The 22,987-nt window shown below is 37.9% G+C and overlaps 1 protein-coding gene across 4 annotated transcripts in view; it reads left to right on the forward strand.

Annotated features, from left to right (window-relative positions):
• The window catches only part of ZMYM5 (zinc finger MYM-type containing 5), a 37,646-nt gene extending 18,340 nt beyond the window's left edge, over positions 1-19,306 (forward strand). For 3 of the 4 annotated variants that reach the window (XM_080798289.1, XM_080798290.1, XM_080798291.1), the window contains exons 5-8: positions 3,981-4,266; positions 4,826-4,985; positions 5,953-6,165; positions 16,125-19,306. In XM_080798289.1, coding sequence (XP_080654415.1) covers positions 3,981-4,266; positions 4,826-4,985; positions 5,953-6,165; positions 16,125-16,880 — 1,415 coding nt within the window. In that variant the 3' untranslated portion in view covers positions 16,881-19,306. The remainder of the gene's footprint in view (positions 1-3,980; positions 4,267-4,825; positions 4,986-5,952; positions 6,166-16,124) is intronic. The other variant, XR_013966529.1, reaches the window with a different exon arrangement.
• The last annotated feature ends 3,681 nt before the right edge of the window (positions 19,307-22,987 follow it).

Here is a 22,987-nt window from a genome sequence, read left to right on the forward strand (position 1 = left end):
GCTCCACACATAAAGATTTATAAACTTTTATGTGTACATTATTCTTTAACAGTCAAAAAACAAAAACAAAAAACCCACCAAAAGTGGGTTTGGTGTCTCTTTATGTGAGACACCAAAAGAACTTTTCTCATTAGCACACCAACACTATAGTAGAAATGCTGAAATATTTTTAGGCAGAAGAGTTTAGATGTGAGAACAAACGAATAACGTCTAAAAGTCAGTAGGGTATCTAGTATTTATTAAGCTTTGGATAAATCACGTAACTTCTAGGGCTCAATTTTCCTTGTATATAACCAGGATTTGGACTAAGTAACCTACTAGGGCCCTTCTCCTCTTAAAACATTCTTAGGATAGGACATGGAAGAATTTGATTAAAAGGTTAAGTTTAAGCTGGAGATACAAATACCAAAAATAAAATGAAATTTAAAAATTGATGAAATAAGAAAATTTGAAATTTGGAGAAATAAAACAGTTGTGCTATTAACAAAGGAAACATTTGTTTTATTTATGTAGCCATCAAAGCTACTGTGAAAACGATATTTCAGAATCTTGGGGCACCTGGCTGGCTTAGTTTGAAGAGCATTTGACTCTTAATCTCAGGGTTGTGAATTCAAACCCCATGTTAGATGTAAATATTTAAAAATAAAATATTAAAAAAAAATTTCAGGGGGCGCCTGGTGGCTCAGTTGTTAAGTGTCTGCTTTCGGCTCAGGTCATGATCCCAGAGTCTTGGGATCAAGCCCCGCATCAGGCTCCCTGCTTAGCGGGAAGCTTGCTTCTCCCTCTCCCACTCCTCCTGCTTGTGTTTCCTCTCTCTCTGTGTCTTCTATCAAGTAAATAAATAAAGTCTTAAATTTTTTTTTCAGAATCTAATTATTGTTCTAAGCAGCTGTTTCACATTCCATAATTGTGTGTGTGTGTGTGTGTGTGTGTTTGTGTATGCTGCCTTTATGGATATGTCCACAAAATTTAAAAGCCCAGTATTTTTTGCTCAGAGTTTTTATTTCTCCCGTATTTTTAAAAGATTCATTTGTTTATTTTTATATTTTTAATATATTTTTAAAGATTATTCATTTATTTATTTATTTGACAGAGAGAGCACAGCAGGGGGAGTGACAGGCATAAGGAGAGGGAGAAGCAGGCTTTCTGTTGAGTGGGGAACCCTATGTGGGGCTTGATCCCAGGATCCTGGGATCATGACCTGAGCTGAAGGCAGCCGCTTAACTGACTGAGCCACCCAGGAGCACCTATTTATTTATTTTTAGAGAGAGAGGATGTGCACATGGGGGGAGGGGCAGAGGGAATTTTTTTTTTTCTTTAAGATTTTATTTATTTGAGAGAGACAATGGGACAGAAAGAGAGCAAGAGTGGGGGGAGGGGCAGAGGGAGAAGCAGACTCCCTGCTGAGAAGGATCATGACCTGAGCCAGGGCTGCTAGTTAACCATCTGAGTCACCCAGGCACCCCTATTTCTCCCATTTTAATGCTAATGAAAAATCTTGTAATTGTTGCTTTTTTTATTCCTGTTATTTATTCAATCTAGTGTGGCATCTGGATGATATATAAAAAAGTGGTCCCAGAGTGCAACCTATGTTTGTTCTATAGATGAATCTGAATTTTATTTTCTTTTTTTTTTTTAATTATTTAATTTTTTATTTGACAGAGAGAGAAATCACAAGTAGGCAGAGAGGGAGGCAGAGAGGAAGGGAGAAGCAGGCTCCCCGCTGAGCAGAGAGCCCGTGTGGGGCTCGATCCCAGGACCCAAGCCGAAGGCAGAGGCCCAACCCACTGAGCCACCCAGGTGCCCCTGTAATTTTATTTTCTTTAGAGTGGTTCAGAAAGTAGGAAAATTCATCTGTAATCAAACTTAGCCCTAGGTGATTAAAAAAAAACTTTATTATACTACATTCCATACTTGCCAGCTTGTCATTCTGTAGAATGAAAGAATTGTATTTGTTATCTGTTTTATTTTTGCTTGTAAGATGGTGGTATCTTGGGCACCTGGGTGGCTCAGTCAGTTAAGCATCTACCTTTGGGGGGCGCCTGGGTGGCTCAGTGGATTAAAGCCTTCGGCTCAGGGTTGTGGGATGGAGCCCCGAATCAGGCTCTCTGCTCAGCGGGGGGCCTGCTTCCTCCTTTCTCTCTGTCTGCCTCTCTGCCTACTTGTGATCTCTGTCTGTCAAATAAATAAGTAAAATCTTTGAAAAAAAAAAAAAAAAAGGCATCTGCCTTTGGCTCAGGTCATGATCCCAGGGTCCTGAGATCAAGTCCTGCACCAGGCTCCCTGCTCAGCGGGGAGTCTGCTTCTCCCTCTGTCCCCCCACTACCCCCTCTGCCACTGGTGCACACACTCAATCTCTCTCTTGTAAAAATAAATAAATCTTTTCAAAAGGATAAAGGTATCTTGAAATAGGACAAAGAAAATTAGAAGCAGTAGTTAGGAATTTAGGAATGAAAATATAGTTCTCAGTATTAATACTGTGAGACGCCTTTGGGGGCAATAGATTTCTCACTAATGACAAAAGCTTTTTTTTTTCTTTTTTTAAGATTTAATTTTTAATTTTAGAGAGAGAGTGCCTGATGGAGGGTGGGTGGGGGCCAGAGGAGGGGAAGAGGCAGAGAACTTCCAAGCAAACTCCTGGCAGAGCTCAGAGCCTGACCTGGGGCTAGATCCTACCATGAGATCACAACCTGAGCTGAAATCAAGAGTTGGATGCTCAACCAACTGAACCACCGAGGCCCTCCTACAAAAACTGTTTTTGAAGATAGTGATAGAATAATTCAGTACTCTGGGGCCTCAAAGCTTTACCATCATGCAGGAGTTAGAAATGGGGAACTTTACACCCTTCCCTAGACCTGTTGATTTTGAATGAATGGATTTATATTTATATAGATGTGTGTGTATGAATATACATGTATATACACGTGTGTATATAAATGCATATTATATATATGATTTTATTTCTGAGTAATTGCTACATCCATCATGGGGCTCAAGTTCACAAACCCGAGATCAAAAGTCACATGCTCTACCAACAGGCAGTCAGGCAACCCTAGAATCTCTGTTTAAAAAAGATTCCCAAGTGATCTCATGCATGTTAAAGTTTGAGAAACACTGTTACCTTTACATAATACTGTACCATTTTGAAGCTAACAATAATATATGATGGAGGGGTCCCTGTCGTGAAGTTAGGAAAACTGAGTCTTCCAGATTAACCTATCACCTGTATTAATGATTATGGAATAATATTTAGAAGGCTGAGAAGGAATTGTAGAAATAGTTGCTTTAAAAAGTGTTTGGAGTGGGGAGTGCCTGGATGGCTCAGTTGGTTAAACATCTGCCTTCAGCTTAGGTAATGATCCTGGGGTCCTGGAATTGAGCCCTTCATCAGGCTCCCTGCTTAGCAGGAAGCCTGCTTTTCCTTGTGCCACTCCCCCTGCTTGTGTTCCCTCTCCTGCTGTCTCTCTCTCTGTTAAATAAATAAAATTCTTTAAAAAAAAAAAAAAGATGCATTTTGAACTTGGGGTCTCTGACTTAAGTGATGATTACCGCATTACCTGATTCAAGGGTCAACACATACTACATTTTTCACAATAGAGTATCGTTCACTGTGAATACAAAGTGAAGGGGTACCTCCGTGGCTCAGACGGTTAAGCATCCAACTCTTGATTTTGGCTCAGGTCATGATATCAGGATCATGAGATCGAGTGTCCCACATCCATCCCCACCCCCATCAGGCTCCTCACTGGGCTTGGAGCCTGCTTAAGATTCTCTCTCACAAAAAAAAAAAAAAAAAAAAAAAAAAACACAAAGTGAGGCATTCCCCTGGGATTGTGCAACAGGGCTGCCTGACTTTAACCACTTGCTTATAGGGCTTCGTCATTATTCTGTTAAACTTACGCAAAATGAAAATTTAACATAATTTTCTGATGTGATTTTGACTTGTTCCATGACTTTTTCTTGTATGTTTTATTTTTAAGATTCTTGGATCTCCCAGTCAGCATCATTTCCCCGTAATCAGAAACAGCCAGGTGTGGATTCTTTAGCACCAGTGGCCTCCCTTCCTAAACAGATTTTCCAGTCTTCAGTCCAACAGCAACTTACAAAACCAGCTAAAATCACTTGTGCACACTGCAGAAAACCTTTACAGAAGGGACAGACAGCTTATCAACGAAAAGGATCAGTTCACCTTTTTTGTTCTACCACCTGCCTTTCTTCTTTCTCTCATAAGGGCACTCCACAGAAACGCAATGTTACAAGTAAAAAGTAAGCTGTACTTTTCAACATGGCTTCATATAGTTGAATTGTGGCAGTATAGATGTATGTTGAATGTAATTGGAGAGCTGCACAGATTCATGGATACAATTGTTGCAAAGGTATCTTCAGGTTTTTGAGCTTGAGTTATCCTAAAGTGTATCAGAGCTATGGGTTCATTTGTACTGTCCTTATTCTTGGCAGGAAATGGAATGTAGATATAGAAATAAATTGACCCTCTCCCTGCCACTGTCTTTGCCTCATCCCTTTCCCATCTTTTACCTTAGTTCTACCAAGTTGTTGCCACCCTTTTTGAATGCTTCAAAAAGTCATAATAACCTGTGATAAGGTTCTTTGTTACAAAATGTTTTTACCTCCAAATCATCTCTTGCCATATTAATTAGGAACACTTGACAATGAAACCAAAAAAATAGGTTTTGTTAGATCCAAAAGTTATAGTTGATTCCTAGGATTAAATCATGAAAAAACAAAAAATGTTGTTTATTGTTCATATACTTGACTTTTATTAAAGTGCAGTATTCTTAGATTATGTCTGTATCTTTGGTTTCAGAGATGTACCTACAAAAAAGGCTACTACTGTTCCTCAAGTTGAGTCAAGAGACTCCTCCCAAGAATTTTGTAGTACGTCTTTGCCTCCCTATGAAGACAACCAGAATCTTAGAAAAAGAATTAATAAATCAAGATGTATAATCTGTAGTAAACTAACAGAGGTCTGGATTTTTATATCTTACTTCAGTTATTATCTAGGTTAACAGGGATAATTTTAGCTTTTCAGTGTTATTATATGCTCTGCCATCTACATAATAATGCCCTGGATATTAAGGGGAAGGATAAGGATATGTTAGAACTAACTCTCTTAGGAACAGATACCCCGTTTGTATGCTATGGAAAGTACACTGCTGTTTCCATGAAATTGAACATGCTCCTAAACAAAGCAATAGTTCTGTGGTGAATTTTGTTCTTACTAGTCACTCTAAATAAAAGTATAGGTTCAGGATGTGAAAGATGCAACCAATCCTGGTACAAGAACATGTAGAACAAGTGGAGTGGAAGTGTGTTGATACCCTCATATTTCTTAAGTGGTATTGCCATCTTTCCAGTTGCTGAAAGAAGGCAGTCTTCACTTAACACAGTCCTTGGTGACTGAATTTGGTGTTTCCCAGAGTCTTGCAAGTTGAGGACATGATTTTATCTTAGTTACTACAGAACTGAGCAAAGCAAGAACCACCTTGCTTATATACAGATACCATCCTGAATATGGTAATATTATTTCTTTAGCCCCTCCCATAAATTTTCTAGGACAATGAATTTTAATACCAGAAATTCCTAATCCATTTCTTTGAAGAAGGTCATATCAAAGTCTTCTAAACCACTTCATTTCTTCTAGTTCTTAAGTGTCTCTGGAGAAGTTATTACTGATTTTATAGGTGTTTTTTTTGTTCTACGAATCTTTTCTTTTGTAAAATCGGTTTTACAAAGAAATCAGAGATAAAAATGAAAGAATGACAAAATGTGCTTTTCAGTCTTTTCCCTGAATATTTCTTCCACTGAGAAATTACTAGAGGTTGATTTTTTTGTTTTGAGGTTTTTTTGGAGTGGTGGGGGGAGTTGTATTTTTGTCTCATTGCTTATTGTGTTAATCTGACTCTATTTAATAAATTCTGGCTTTTCTTTTAGATTCGCCATGAAGTCAGCGTTAATAATGTAATACATAAGCTGTGCAGTAACCAGTGCTTTAATAAGTACAGGTTAGCCAATGGTCTGATAATGAATTGCTGTGAACAGTGTGGAGAGTACTTGCCCAGTAAAAGTGCTGGAAACAATGTCCTGATCATTGAAGGTCAGCAGACAAGATTTTGCTGCCAAGGTTGTGTCAATGAATATAAACAGGTAATTCTTTTCAGTGCATTTTATTTTATTTATTTATTTTTTTTAAAAAAAAGATTTTATTTATTTATTTATTTATTTATTTGACAGACAGAGATCACAAGTAGGAGGGAGAGTAGGAAGCAGGCTCCCTGCTGAGCAGAGAGCCCGATGCAGGGCTTGATCCCAGGACCCTGGGATCATGACCTGGGCTGAAGGCAGAGGCTTTCACCCACTGAGCCACCCAGGCACCCCTTTTCAGTGCATTTTAAATGATCAAGTATACAATAGCTTCTTCCTGTTAGCTTTACATTAACCAAATTTATCTTAGAATCTCATTTAGTTCCATTTTTGTCGATCTGTCATTCAGCTCCCATCTCAAATGAGTTTTGAAATCTATTGGTTAATTTTAAGCTAATTTTCCTTCTTCTCTTAGAGAATAGGTATTAACTTTTCTTCTTTCTCTCTCTCTCTCTCTTTTTTGGTATTAACTTTTCTTAAATGTTTGGTAGAATTCACTTACGAAGCCAGTCCTGGACTTTTGTTGAGAGTTTTTTGAATATTAATTGAGTTTTGGAAGATTATATTTTTCTAGGAATTTACCCATGTCTTCTAGGTTGTCTCTATGATGGCATATAATTTTTTGTAATATCCTCTTAAAATCTTTTGTGTTTCTGTAGTGTCATTATTCTCCATTTCTGATTTTATTTGAGTTTTCTTTTTTTCTTGATGGGTGGCTAATGCTTTATCAATTATTCTATTTTATCTTTTCAAATGGTCTTTTCTGTTGTGTTTTTAATCTCTGAATTTATTTTTACTCTGTTATTCTCTTCATTTTACTGGCTTTGGACTCGCTTTGTTCTTTTTTCTAGCTCTTTTAAGTTTATGGTAGATTGTTCGAGATTTGTTTTGCCTTTTTATTTTATTTATTTATTTATTTATAAAGATTTTATTTATTTATTTGACAGACAGAGATCACAAGTAGGCAGAGAGGCAGGCAGAGAGAGAGGGGAAAGCAGGCTCCCTGCTGAGCAGAGAGCTTGATGCGGGGCTTGATCCCAGGACCCTGAGATCATGACCTGAGCTGAAGGCAGAGGCTTTAACCCACTGAGCCACCCAGGCGCCCCGTTGTTTTGCTCTTTTAAAGTAGGCCTGTGTTGGGGCACCTGGGTGGCTCAGTGGGTTAAAACCTCTGCTTTCGGTTCGGGTCATGATCCCAGGGTCCTGGGATCGAGCCCCACATCGGGCTCTCTGCTTGGCAGGGAGCCTGCTTCCTCCTCTCTCTCTCTCTGCCTACTTGTGATCTCTGCCTGTCAAATACATAAATAAAATCTTAAAAAAAAAAAAGTAGGCCTGTGTTGCTATAAACTCTCCTCTTCCCAAAATTTTGGGCCATCTTCATTTATCATTTTCATTTACCTCCATATTTATTTTTATTTTCTCTTCGTAACTTCATTGACCCATTCATTGATTGTTTAGTAGAATGTTTTTTAGCCTCCATGTATTTGGCTTTTTCCCATTTTTTCTTACAATTGACTTATAGTTTCATACTCTGTTCTCAGGAAAGGTGCTTGATATGATTTCAGTCTTAAATTTATTGAGACTTATTTTGTGGCCTAACATGTGATCTGTCCAAGCGAGTGTTTTCTTGTGCACTTAAAAAGAAAGTATTCTGCTGATTTGGGATGGAATGTTCTGTATATACCTGTTTAACCCATCCAGTCTAATGTGTTATTCAAAACCATAGTTTTCTTGTTGATTTGTAGTCTAGATGATTTATCCATTGATGCAGGTGAGGTGTTAATGTCCCCTCTGTTACTCTATTACTATCAATTTCTCTTTTATTTCTGTTAACACTTATTTTATGTATTTATGTATCCTGTGTTTGGTGCATAGATATTTACAACTGTATGTCCTTTCTTGCTGTCTTACCTTATGGTTTGATGGATTTCTTTAATGTTATGCTTGAATTCCTTTGTCTTTATTTTTTGTGTATGACAAGTTTTTGATTTGTGGTTACCATTCAGTTCATATTTAACATCTTACATGTATAGCAGTCTCTGTTAAGTTGATGGTTGCGTTATTTCAAACACATTCTGAAGGCACTACATTTTTACTTTCTTTCCACATTTTATGTATATGATGTCATATTTTACTTACATCCTTTTATTTTGCATATTCCTGAACTAATTTTTGTAGGTGCAATAGATTTTACTTCTTTTGTGTTTTAACCTCCATAATGGCTTTATAATTGATTAATCTACTACCTTTACTATATATTAGATTATACCTGTGAATTTTTTTCTTTTCGTAATTTTCTGTAACTTATGACCTTTTCTTTCCAGTTAAAGAATTCTCTTTAACATTTCTTGTGGGGCCCCTGGGTGGGTTAGTCAGTTAAGTGTGTGACTCTGGTTTTGGCTCAGGTTGTGATCTCAGAGTCTTGGGATCAAGTTCTGCATCGGGCTCCATGCTCAACCAAGAGTCTGCTTCCCTTCTCTCTTACCCTCTCCCCCTGAACTCCCCCGACATATACTCTCTAAAATAAATAAATCTTTAAAAGAAAGAATTCCTGGAGTACTTGGGTGGCTCAGGCACTTAAGCTTTTACCTTCGGCTTAGGTCATGATCCCAGGATCCTGGGATGGAGCCCCGTGGGGAGTCTGCTTCTCCCTCTCCCTCTGTCCCTCCTCTCCACTCATATGCTTTCTCTCTTTCTTGCTCTCTTTCTCTCAAAGAAATAAATAAAATCTTTTAAAAATTCCCTTTAATCACTTCTCGGCCTTTTGGCTAAGACCATCTGTTAAAATTTCCCTTTAACATTTCTTTTAAGACTGGTTTAGTGGTGATGAACTCTAACTGTTGTATGTCTGGGAAACTCTCCTATTCTGGATGATGATCTTGTTGGGTAAAGTATTCTTGGTTATAGGTTTCTTCTTTCAGCACTTCGAATATATCATACCACTTTGTTTTGGGCTGCAAAGTTTCTGATGAAAAATCAGCTGATATAGCCTTAGGTTTCCCTTTTCTGTAACTATTTTCTTTTCTTTAAAAATTCTGTATTTATTATTACTTTTTGCCATTTTCATTATTATGTGTCTTGGCATGGACCTTCTCGGGTTCATCTTGTTAGGGGCTCTCTCTGCTTCCTAAACCTTTTTACCTCCCCATATAAGGGAGGTTTTCAGCTATTATTTATTGAAATAAGTTTCTTTCTGGCATCCTTACACTGCAAATGTTGTTATGCTTAATGATGTTGCTAACCTTTTCTTGTTTTTTTTTCTTTTTTCTTTCTGCTGTTTAGCTTGAATGATTGCCAGTACTCTTTCAGATTGCTGCTCTGTTCTTCTGCTTCTTCTAATCTATTTCAGTTACTGAATTCTTAAGCTCTGACTAGTTCTTTTTTTGTATTTTCTGTCCCTTTGTTGAAGTTCTTACTGAGTTCATCTACTCTTTTCTCAAGTCCAGTGAGTATCTTTGTGAGCATTACTTTGACTTCTTTGTCAGGCACATTGCTTATCTCCATTTCATTTAGCTTTTTTATTGTAGTTTTGTCCAGTTCTTTCATTTGGGCCACATTCCTCTGTCTCATTTTATCTAATTTTCTGTGTTTTTTTCTCCATATTAAGGTCAGCTACATATCCTTGTCTTGAAAATGGTGGTGTTATGTAGAAGTCCTGTGGTGCCCTATAACACAATTTCTCCTAGTCACCAGAATCAAATGCTCCAGGGGTGTCCCTTGTGTGGGCTGTGTGTACCCTCCTGTTGTAACTGAGCCACAGTTGCCTTCATTCCACCCACCTATAATGACCCACTTTGTTTGGTGTGGGTGCACTGGGCAGGGTTTGCTCCGGGTGCTCTTGAGGAACCTGTTCATGGCTGCTGCAGGCAGCTGTTGTGGTCTCATTGATGGGTGGGGCAGCCATCAGCCTAGTAGTCTGCAGTTTCCCTTTCTGTCACAGCTATAAGTGCATTAAAGGGCAGGTCTTGCTCCCTGTGCTGCCAGCTAAGATTCCCAGCTACAAGAATTGTAGGCATGGTGGGTGGGCTTATTTCCCCCCACTTTCCCAGGGTGGGAATCACTTTAGAGTAATGTCAGTCCCAGCTGAGGCTGCCTGGTTGGATGGGGCAGGGCACACAGTGCTAGCAAGGTAAATGGAGAGTATTTGTGTTGGCCATTGCAAATGACCAGTTATCTAAGCTAGGGGTGGGAGGAATGGTACCCACCAGCACTTTTCTTAGAGTAATCTGTAGATCCTGCCCCTCTGGCACACTTTCTCAGACAAGTCAATAAATCTTCATGTGTACCTCAGATGCCTTTCAAACTGTTACTTCTCTTCTATGTTTCAGGTCATTATTTAGTATGCTGCCTCTTTAAGGGCGAGGACTTAGTTTTCTATCACCCTCCAGCTGTCCTGGAGTTAAGCCCACTGATTTTTAAAGCTTCTGGAGTTAACCCCTGCTGGTTTTCAAAGCTATACATTACAGCAACTCATCTTCCCAGTGCAGGTCCCCAGTGTCAAGGGTGCCCTGTGTGGAATCTAAGCCTTTCTTCTCCACGCTTGTGATGTCCCTCCTAGTTGTGGTTAGTTACACCAGGTATTTGGTTCCCAAGTACATCTCTTTTCGATGTGGGCTTCTATGATTAGCCATGGAAGATGTATTCTGCCAGTCTTTAGGTCATTTCCAGTTAGTTGTGTTGGGTATAGCTGTTCTCTTCTTGCATCCATGGAACAAGGTGAGCTCAAAACCCTCCTACTCTACTATCTTCCATCAATTGGTACCATATAATTTTAATGAGAAAAGTAAGATTTTTTTAACAAGGTTGGATGCATTTTTGGTTATTTGGAAATAAATGAGCTTTGACCCCATTTTTTTTCCCATACAAAAAAATTTATTCAAGATGGGTCATAAATGCAAAACCAGGAATATTCGTAACCCCTATTTCACTGGATGAGGATATTAGTGGTTAGTTTAAGGGAAAAGTAACTCTGAAGTGTGCAAGACTTATTATAGAAGAAACAATAGGTGTCTATAGTTAACTTTTAAGTTTTTAAAGGAAGACTTCTATATGTTACCTTTATTATTTTCTTTATATATACCGTACCTCATTTTTAGTAAAGCTTTTGGATGTGGCTTATAGACGAGAACAATGAACAGTTTAAAATAGGCAAAAATGGGGCACCTGGGTGGCTCAGATGGTTAAACGTCTGCTTTCGGCCTCGGTCATGATCCCAGAATCCTGGGATCAAGTCCTGCATTGGGCTCCCTGCTCCTTGGGGAGCCTGCTTCTCCCTCTGTCTGTCTCTGTCTGTCATGAATGAATAAAAATCTTCAAAAACAAAATAGGCAAAAACAATTGAGCATAGATGTTATCTTTTCAGAAGAGTACATGGCAGGGCACCTGGGTGGCTCAGTGAGTTAAAGCCTCTGCCTTCGACTCCAGTCATGATCCCAGGGTCCTGGGATCCAGCCCCACATAGGGCTTTCTGCTCAGCGGGGAGCCTGCTTCCCACTCTCTCTCTCTCTCTGCCTACTTATGATCTCTCTCTCTCTCAAATAAATAAATAAAATCTTTAAAAAAAAACAACAAATGAGTGCATGGTAAAAATACAGTGAACTAATTTGGTAGTGAACCAGTGTTTTTATAAGGTCTTAATATTTTTACAAGTATTTTTTTTTAATGGATGATTTACTTATATCTGCTTCGACTATGACTTTTTGTTAAAGGCAATGAGCTCATAAACTTTACACACATGTAATGCTTATTATCTGAAGAGTATGAAGCTTGCACATAGATGACCCACTTTTTACTCCTAAATGAAAACCAAAGGAAGTAAAAACAAGAAAATACACATAGTCAAAATAGGCAGCAATTATATATCCAGACTTTCTTGAATTACTATATTATCTGCCACTCTCATCCGCAAGAGAAAGTCTCTCCATTCTGCTGTGTATATCTCAGTGATGCAAAATACCTCATAAACAGTTGGCAAATACAAGAATATTTCCGTAAAATATAGATGTTTTATAAATGATGTACCCCCCCACACCACCACATTAATGGTTAGTGACAGGCCTTTTCACAATAAAAAGTCTTAGTAATAGTAGAAGACTTTAAGGAAAAACTGAAATCTTACAGTTAGTGGTTTATCTGAGAATAGCATACACAGTTATAAATGTAAAGTTTGAATCTTGATTTTACCCAATGACCTAACCAAGGGTCATTTTTCCCCCTAAGGACATTTGGCAACATCTAAATATTTTTCACTATCATAGTTGGCATCCACTGGGTGGGGGGTCAGGGATGCTGCTAAACATCCTGCAATGCATGGAACAGGCCCTCACAATAAAGAATTTTCTGGCTCTAGATGTCAATAGCATGACAGTTAAGAAATCCTACAACAGGGGCGCCTGGGTGGCTCAGTGGGTTAAAGCCTCTGCCTTCGGCTCAGGTCATGATCCCAGGGTCCTGGGATCGAGCCCCACATTGGGCTCTCTGCTCAGCAGGGAGCCTGCTTCCTCCTCTCTCTCTGCCTGCCTCTCTGCCTACTTCTGATCTCTGCCTGTCAAATAAATAAATAAAATCTTTAAAAAAAAAAAAAAAAAGAAATCCTACAACAGAGGATAAATAGGTGGCTGGATGGTACACATGGTAAATACACTGAGAAGGAAGAAAACTAAATTTCTATCTTCCTTATTGAAAAGCCAATTTGTGATGTCTGAAACTAGGAGGAAAAGCCCGTAAATAGTGATAAAACATATTACTTTGAGATTTGGACATAAACACCAAGCGAATTAGCTAATAGTGGTAAAAGTGATTAACTTCTGGGAAAGCAAAAATGGGTAAAGGTGGAAGGGGAGTGCTGTTTAATTAACCAGATATAGCTAGTTGTTGATTTATATTAAATGTATATTCAATTTTGATTGAATAAAACTTTTACAATATGTTAAAGATACTGAAGTTCAGAGAAAGTGTCTTATACCCCAAATAAGATTTGACCTCAGTCCAAAACCTTAGTTGGCTTTACTGCATCTGACATGAATATTTAATTATACATGTGCCTTATTGCCCTTAATAAGTGGTAGGTTCCCTGAAGCCAGGATCTATATCTCATTCAGTTTAGTAATCTTCAGAATTAGTAGCCTTATATGTGGGGTGACTTAACCATTTTACTGGGACACTATTGAGAGTGAAAAGAGATTCTGTCAATAAATACAGTGCTCTTCATCTTGGTACCTTTCTTTTCAGTGTTTTAGTTAAACTGGTGCCTGCTCACCTGTTTTTACTTAGCCTCAGTTTTCATTCAGGTCACCAGTAAAAATTTTGGTTATGAGAGATGTAGTACTGCACTAGGGTATTTTTGAACTTCATTTTCAGAGAATTTCAGTTGAATGTCCCCAGAAAGATACCTGAAGACACAGATAGGAAAAGAGATAACCAGTTTAATCTTGGAACCTAGAATAAGCAGAAAACCCATGAGTGTTTAGATGAGCCACCTTTGTCTTCTTATTATCAGTTCTTGATATTAGACCATATTCAGTAATTATCAAATGATCACAGTATCATTGTTAGCGTTCATGCCAGTAATAATAGCTAACATAATTTTACTGTGGTGCCCAATACAGTTTTACATGTATTTTTACATTTGATCATCTAAACAGTCTCCCTAGTTAGGTGCAGTTGATATCTTCATTTTATTGCCAAAGAAATTGAACCTTCATTGGTCAAGTAACTTGCCCGAGGTCAGACAGTTGGGACATGGCCCATCCATTGAGAATTATGGCTATAACAAGTTGAATATCTGTTCATTACTGGAAAACTCAGGAAGGAGAAACAAGACTAAGCTTGGGTTTGGTTATATAAAAGATAACACTAACTATAGTAACTGACCTTCTTTTGGCCTTTTTATATGCCTTTTCAATACAGTTTCATCCAATCCCATAATTCAATGAATAGATTTTGGTAACTTCCAAAATATATCTGTAGGTGGTATTTCCTTTTTTCCTTTTTTTATTTTAATTTTTTCCATTTGTGTGTAGATAGATCTTTTTTCAATTATAGACTAATATATCCATTTGAATATTCCACAAATTCCTTGTCTAAAACTGAAACTCCAGACCTGTTTTTGCTCTGTTTCCTCTATCAGTAAATGATCCCACCATTCAATCAGATGCCCAGGCAGAAACTTAGGGTCATTCTTTACTCCTTCCTCTTCCTTAGCCTCCAGAGCCACTCAGTACCAATAATCCAGATATCTCTCAACTCTATCCTGTCTCTACTCCTACAGCCCTAGATGTATAGCTACCATCATCTCTTGCCAGAATTAAACTACCGTAGCTTCTGATTGTCTCTGTATCCTTGGTCTTCCTTACAGCTAGAAATCCATAATATGGGCATCTGGGTGGCTCAGTCGATTAAGTGTCTGCCTTCAGCTTGGGTCATGATCCCAGGGTCCTGGAATTGAGCCCCACATTGGGCTCCTTGCTCAGCGGAGGGCCTGCTTCTCCGTCTCCTCCCCATTTTTGCGCTCTCTCTCTCTGTCACTATCTGTCTCTCTCAAATAAATAAATAAAATCTTAAAAAAAAAATCCATAATACAATCAGAGCAACCTTTCTAAGTATGAATTTGATTATGTTGCTTCTGCTTTTTTTACTTCATGCTGCCAGTGTTGCTTTCAGGGTTAAATCAAAACAAAGCTTTTAGTTGGTTTGTTTTGTATATAGAATTTATTTATTTTAGAGGTAGGAGGAGCAGATAGAGAGAATTTAAGCAGACTCTGCCCTGAGAACAAAGCCCGATGAGGGACTTGATCTTACAATCCTGAGATCATGACCTGAGCCAAAATCAAGAGTTGGACACTTAACCGACTGAGCCACCCAGGTACCCCAAGGTTCTTAGTTTTTTAAACATTACCAAATGCAGTGTTCAAGTTGTGCTGTATACAAAAATATTACAGCTAATAGGGTGCCATTCACATTGTATACATTTTTGTTATTTTTATTTTTTTTAGATTTTATTGACTCTAAAATCAGTTATGTGTTTTTATTAAATGGAATCACACAATATGTGATACTTTGTGACTGGCTTTTACATATCATACTGTTTTCAAGGTTCATCCATGTTGTGGCATATAACTTGTTTTTATCACCAAATAGTATTCCATTGTATGGATAACACCCACATTTTGTATTTATCTATCAGTAATGGACATTTGAATTATTCCTACTTTTTGGCTATTATGATAATGTTGCTATGAATAATTTGTACAAGTCTTTTTAGACCTGCATTTTCATTCTGGTATTGGTGGGTCATATGGTAACTAATTAAGAAATTGCCAGGCTGGGGCACCTGGGTGGCTCAGTGGGTTAAAGCCTCTGCCTTCAGCTCAGGTCTTGATCTCAGGGTCCTGAGATCTAGCCTCTCATTGGGCTCTCTGCTCAGTGGGGAGCCTGCTTCCCCCTCTCTCTCTGCCTGCCTTTCTGCCTACTTGTGATCTCTCTCTCTCAAATCTTTAAAAAAAAAAAAAAAAAGAAAGAAAGAAATTGCCAGACTGTTTTACAAGGCACATGTACCATTCTACATCTGCCCTAGGAAGGTTTCAGTTTTTTCACATCTTGTCCAGCACTTGTCATTATATATCCTTTTATTATAGCCGTCATAGTGGTTGTGAAGTGGTATGTGGTGGTTTTGATTGGTAGTTCTTTGATGACAAATGATTAGCTTTTCATGTGCTTATTGGGCATTTGTATATACATTAATTTTAAAGATCTTTTTATTTATTTATTTTGAGAGAGAAAGCATAAGTGGAGGGGAGGGGCAAAGGGAGAAGCTGGCTTCCTTCTGGGATCCCAACTGGGGCTCGATTTTAGGACTCTGAGATCATGACCTGAGCTGAGAGCAGACGCTTAACTGACTGAGCCACCCAGGTGTCCCTCCTTTCAACAAATCTAAGATAAAATTGTAATCTATTTCTCCCCAGATGATGGAAACAAAATCAAAAAATTTGTCAGCATCAGAAAACAGAAAAAGGAATGCTGTTAGAGAAGAAAATGAAAGAAAATTATATGGGCCATTGGATACTGTTTTAGAAAAAAAAGAGGGAATACCGAATAAAAAGGAAAAGACTCCAGAGCTACAGGTTTTGGCAGAATATAGCACAGATACATCACTGATCAAACAGAGTGTGAATTTAACTTCTTCTGTGTTAACCATAGCTGATAAATTTCAAGAGCCACTGGAAGAGAAAAAAACAGAAGACTGCATTATATCAGTTGTACTTTCTACAGACCCAGGTACATGGCCCCGAGTTTTAAATACTAAACAACGGGACATTCTTGTTGAAAATGATCCGCCTCAAGTAAGAAATTTTAACTTTCCAAAAGACAGTACAGGGAGGAAATTTTCAGAAACTTACTACACACGAATTCTTCCAAATGGTGATAAAACCACTCGGTCCTGGTTACTTTATTCTACTTCAAAAGATTCTGTGTTTTGTTTGTATTGCAAACTTTTTGGGGAAGGGAAAAATCAACTGAAGAATGAGAATGGGTGCAAAGATTGGCAGCATTTATCACATATTCTTAGCAAACATGAGGAAAGTGAAATGCACATCAATAATAGTGTTAAGTATTCAAAATTAAAATCTGATTTGAAAAAATATAAAACTGTGGAATCTGCAAGACATGGATTACATGAGAACGAGAAAAATGATGGTGTGCTGTTGTTGTACACATAATATACCTGATGTGGTTCTTGACATAGGGGCTTAAATTTATTCAGAAAAGATCTGTACCCTAATGGTCAGCACCATTTTTGTTGGGAGGATCCTATAACTCAGCAGTTCGTTGGCAATAAGTATAATAGCAAATAGTAAAGAATGTTTCTGTTCCAAATTCTAAAACTAATTGGATTCAGTAGTAGTTAATGCAGATATGAATAAAGTCAGTTGTTATTTTTTCATTCTGTCAATTCACACCTTTTAAAATTGGCATTTGAGGGCTAACATTTAACATGTTTGGTTCATTTTCTGATTACTTTGCAAGGAGAAAAAGGCTTCAGTTTATCAGTACTAGTTTGAACAAGATACTGTAAAAACTTTCAGAAACAGTTTGAAAGTAGAATGGAGTCTGAAACTGCAGCTTTTTGCTATTAAACCAAATATCTGATTTATTTCTTTTGGGCAAAACATTTTTTTATTATTTGAGCAAAACAGCATTATTTGTTACATTATATATTAAGGTGATTAGTGTGCATTTTATTGGTCTTAATTTATAAATGTTTTAGCTTCTGTTGTATGAGAACTCTAAGAATAAAGAGTGTATACCTATTTTTATCTTAGTACAAATCTGAGAAATATTAAAAATATATTAAGTCAACCTTTAGGTATTGTGGCAATTTTTTTTCCTCTAAAGGAGACTACATGCTTAAATTGGAGAAATACACTAATGAAAATTAAGGATCCCTGGTTTTTTTTTGTTGGTTTGTTTGTTTGTTTGTTTGTTTTTCAAAAGAACACTTCCCATCACTATATTTAGTAATTCTCCCCTTGTATCTGATTTCAGATACCAACTTTATCATATATTAAATTCTTACATATACTTGGGTTTTGTCTCAAAGCTGTGGAGTAAAATGGCATATGAGCAACAACTAGAGCAGATCAAGGTGCATTCTTTTTGTTGGGGTGACACTAGTAGACTCTGTGATGACAGTGGATAAAATTAATTTTAGAATACCTAGGAAAATCATTCTCATTAATTTATAACCATTTTGGTTTTTGACACTGGACCGTTTCAGTCTTTCAGAGTTGGATTTGAATGAAGCTTTGGGATGTTTCCAAAAATCCAGTTTACTCTTGGAGGCCTAAGAGGTTACTCTAGAGAATATAACGCAGGTTTTGAAGTTCCTTTCCAAATGATTAATGGGCTCATTATTTCATTAAAACTTAACAGTTAATTGAATGACATTATATTAGATAGACCCTTTGTATCAGTGATTATCTGAGTAAACTAATTAAATCAACCAGTGGCTACTTAAGATAATTTGATTAAAACGTTGAATTTATGCATCAAGAAAACAAAATTAAATCATCTCCTTTAAATTCTCTCATTTCTGGGACACCTGGGGTGCCTCAGGCAGTGAAGCATCTTCCTTCAGCTTGGGTCATGATCCCAGCCAGGGTCCTGGGGGCTCCAGTCCTGCATATCATGCTCCTTGCTCAGCGGGGAACCTGCTTCTCCCTCTGCCTGCTGCTCCCCCTGCTTCTGTGTACGCACCCATGCTCTCTGACAAATTAATAAAATCTTTAAAAAATTCTTTCTTCAACATACTGCATACCTGTAAGGCATGACAAGCTCTTCATATTGTAATGAAGTAAATGTGAAAAATTCAAAAGATGTAGATGCTGGGTTTATCCATGTTCCCCATAAATTTCATTCAACTCTTTGGTATGTGAAATTTTTTGTTACAAAATGTTGAGGGAAAAATTAACAAAATTCAGAACATAATAAGAATATTCTAGCGAGGGGAATAATATTTTTTCCATTATCAGGTTTTTTAAATTATAAAATTACTATGTTGTTACTATAGAAGGAAAGAAGAAAACAGTTCAGTTTTGTTTATCATCTGTTTCCCCTGCTGAAGGACTTGTCATCAGTGATCTGGACTGCACGCAGGGTTTATTTTCATCTTTCTAATTTCATTGAGAAAAGGCATTAGGAAACATCTACCATTAATTTAATATGAGAAATTAGGAAGTACAGTTCAGAATAACAGTCCTTAAGAAATGGCAGTTTATTGGTTTTCTCTTTTCACAGAGGACAAGTGAAATTCATAAATTTTTTATATGTACAAGGTACAGCTTGCTACATAGGATGTAAAAGTGAATAAGTGAAGTAAAGAGCTCAAGTTCTGTAGAAAAAATAATGCTTTATCATTTCAGGTCATCGCACTCTTCTGATTCAAAGTTTTGAAGTTCCCCTTTGCTTTTAGTTTAAAACTCCCAACTCGGGGCACCTGGGTCGCTCAGGGGATTAAGCATCTGCCTTTAGCTTAGGTCATAATCTCCGGGTTCTGGGATCGAGTCCCACATAGGGCTCCCAACTCAGCAGGGAGTCTGCTGCTCACTCTTCCTCTGCCTCTCCCCTTGCTTGTGTTCTCTCTCTCTCTCTCAAATGAATAAATAAAATATTTTAAAAATAAAAAAACCTCCCAACTCCTTGGCACATAAGTAGCTGTGATCATGAGTGGCAGATAATAGGAAAAGCGGTTGTAGACAAAGATGACATGAAGTACAAAATTGTAGATGTGAATAGTGCTCTATAATTTTGAATTCTAAAGTGTGACCATTTTAGAATGAGATTAAGAATTTGAGAATTTAGGGGCACCTGGGTGGATCAACAGGTTGAGCATCTGCCTTCGACTCAAGTCATGATCCCAGGTCCTGGGGTCGATCCTCCACTGCAGGCTCCCTGCTCAGAAGGGACCCTGCATCTCCCTTTCCCTTTGCACTTCCCCTGCTCATGCTCACTCTCGAATAGATAACATCTTTTAAAAAATAATTTGAGAATTTAGCTAAGCTGAAAGAAAAGACAAAGCTAGTTAAGGAAAATAGTGTTGTAGTATTGAGGACAAGGTTTTCAGAAGCTAGTGATTTTAAATGTAGAGATCAGATGATTATGAATAATGTTCTGTAAGTCACATCTAGAATGAAGAGCAGTTAATCAGTTTGCTTCTACACATGAATAAAGCAAGAGAAACCTAAAACCTGGGAAATCAGACTAACGCCCCACACATGGACGTTAAAAAGACTTTCATGGGGCTCTTGGCTGGCTCAGTTGATAGAGCATGTCACTCTTGATCTCATGATTTTGCGTTCAAACCCCATATTTTAAGCTGACTTAAAAAGACTCATAAATCATATGCTTATAAATTGATAAACCTAATTAATAAACCCCTAGTAAAACAGATCAAGGAATTTTAAAAAAATAACTGATATCTAAAGAATCACTGGAGGGATGCCTGGCTGGCTCAGTAAGGCATGCGATGCTTGATCTCGGGGTAGTGATTTGAGCCCCATGTTGGATGTGGAGATTACTTCAAAAAAAACCAAAAAAACTGGAGATCCTGTGGACATTAAGAACAAAAGGTTATGAACACCTTAGGTCAAAGAATTTGACAAATTTGAGGTAGTACACAAGTCCTTTGAAAAACACAACTTACTGAATCTGTGCCAAGAGGGGCACCTGGCTGGCTCAATCAGTTACTTGTGTGTCCAACTCTTGATCTGGACTTGAGTCTCTGATCTGGATTTGAGTCTCTGATCTCAGGGTCATGAGTTCAAGCCCTATACTGGGCTCCACAGTTACGCTCTGCACTGGGTGTGGAGCCTACTTTAAAAAAAAATCTGTCCCAGGAAAAAATAGAAAATCTCAGTAGCCCTGTCTTTATTAAAGAAATTGATTTCAAGGGCACCTGGGTGGCTCAGTGGGTTAAAGCCTGTCTTCTGCTCAGGTCATGATCTCAGGGTCCTGGGATCAAAGCCTGCACTGGACTCTTTGCTCAGCAGGGAGCCTGCTCCCCACCCCCTCACCCCCTTCTCTGCCTGCTTCTCTGCCTACTTGTGATCTCTGTCAAATTAAAAAAAAAAAGAAAGAAATTAACTCTGAAATTACAAGCTTTTCCACAAAGAAAACTATAGGGTCAGATTCTATTTTCTGATGAAATCTTCCTTAAGGAAGAAATAATACCAATCTTAAAAATATACACTCCCAGAGAATAGAAAGAAAGGGTGTTTCCCAACTGGTCTTAAAAGGCCAGAAATACCCTGATAACAAAACCTGACAAAAATAATATAAGAAAAAAAATTATAGACCATCTCTTTTTTATACTACTGTCCTAACCAAAATATTAGAAATTGATTCCGGTAATAAAAGGGATGATACATCATAACTAAGTAGGGTTATTTCAGAAATAAAAGGCTAGTTTAACATTTAAAATAATTGATGCAATTTACCATACAGTAAGAGGAAAACAATACAAGCCATCTTTTTTTTTTTTTTAAGATTTTATTTATTTATTTGACAGAGATCACAAGTAGACAGAGAGGCAGGCAGAGAGAGAGAGGGAAGCAGGCTCCCCGCTGAGCAGAGAGCCCAATGCGGGGCTCTATCCCAGGACCCTGAGATCATGGCCTGAGCCGAAGGCTGCGGCCCAACCCACTGAGCCACCCAGGCGCCCCCCCCACAAGCCATCTTGATAGGAAAAAAACATTTGATAAAACTCAACAGCCATGGGGCGCCTGGGTGGCTCAGTGGGTTAAAGCCTCTGCCTTCGGCTCGGGTCAGATCCTAGGGTCCTGGGATCGAGCCCCACATCGGGCTCTCTGCTCGGCATAGAGCCTGCTTCCTCCTCCCTCTCTCTCTGCCTGCCTCTCTGCCTACTTGTGATCTCTGTCTGTCAAATAAATAAATAAAAAAAATCTAAAAAAAAAAAAAACCTCAACAGCCATTCATAGTAAAAACTCAGCAAACTTAAGAATAGAGGGAAACATTAGGAAAAGGGGAACCTCAAAAAACTCTGTAGTTAACATCATAATAGTGAATGAAATAACAATTTTCTGAGTTAAGGGACAAGACAAAAATGTATACTATTACCACTTCTACTGAACATTGCTTGAAGTTCTAGTCAGTTTAATAAGGCAAGGTAAATAAAGGTGTAAAAATCGGAAAGGAAGAATAAAACTCATTTGCATTTGACATGTCTATGGAGAAGGACTAGAAGAATCTGGCAAACTATTAGAGTTAATAAGAATTTAATAAGGAAATTGGTTGCAATGTCAATATTTTTTTTTATTTTTTTTAAGATTTTATTTATTTGACAGAGATCACAAGCAGGCAAAGAGGCAGGCAGAGAGAGAGGAAGGGAAGCAGGCTCCCTGCTGAGCAGAGAGCCCAATGTGGGACTCGATGTGGGGCTCGATCCCAGGACCTTAGGATTATGACCTGAGCCGAAGGCAGAGGCTTCAACCCAATGAGCCACCCAGGCGCCCCGCAATGTTAATATATTAATAGAACTGTACTTCTGAGGTGCCTGACCAGTTCAGTCAGTGGAGCATGTGACCCTTGATCTCGGGGTTATGAGTTCAAGCCCCAGACTGGGTGTTGAGCTTACTTGAAAAAAAATTTTAAATTTTTAAAATTAATTGTAGTCCTATATATTAACAATAAATGGTTAGAAAATAAGCTAAGTGGGGCGCCTGGGTGGCTCAGTGGGTTAAAGCCTCTGCCTTTGGCTCCGGTCATGATCCCAGGGTCCTGGGATCAAGCCCTGCATCAGGCTCTCTGCTCGGCAGGGAGCCTGCTTCCTCCTCTCTCTTTGCCTGCCTCTCTGCCTACTTGTGATCTCTGTCTGTCAAATAAATAAAATCTTAAAAAAAAAAAAAAAGAAAAGAAGCCAAGTCCTATTTATAATAGCATCAAAAAATTACATACATGGAAATATTATTATAAAATAGATGTATAAACTCCACACATTAGCCTATAAAACTGAAGAAAAACCTATAAAACACTGAAGAAAACATGAATAACCATTTTCCTAGATTGAAAGACTTACATAAAGTATTATTATAAAATAATAATTATTATAAAATAGATGTATAAACTCCACACATTAGCCTATAAAACACTGAAGAAAACATGAATAACCATTTTCCTAGATTGAAAGACTTACATAAAATATGTCAGTTCTCCCAATGCTGATCTAGATTCATTACTGTCCCAGTCAAAATCTCAGTTTTTGTGGTTTGGTGGAAATTGATTAACTGATTCTAATGTTTATAGGAAATAG

The sequence above is a fragment of the Martes martes genome (genome assembly GCF_963455335.1).
Source record: "Martes martes genome assembly, chromosome: 3".
NCBI lineage: Eukaryota > Metazoa > Chordata > Mammalia > Carnivora > Mustelidae > Martes > Martes martes.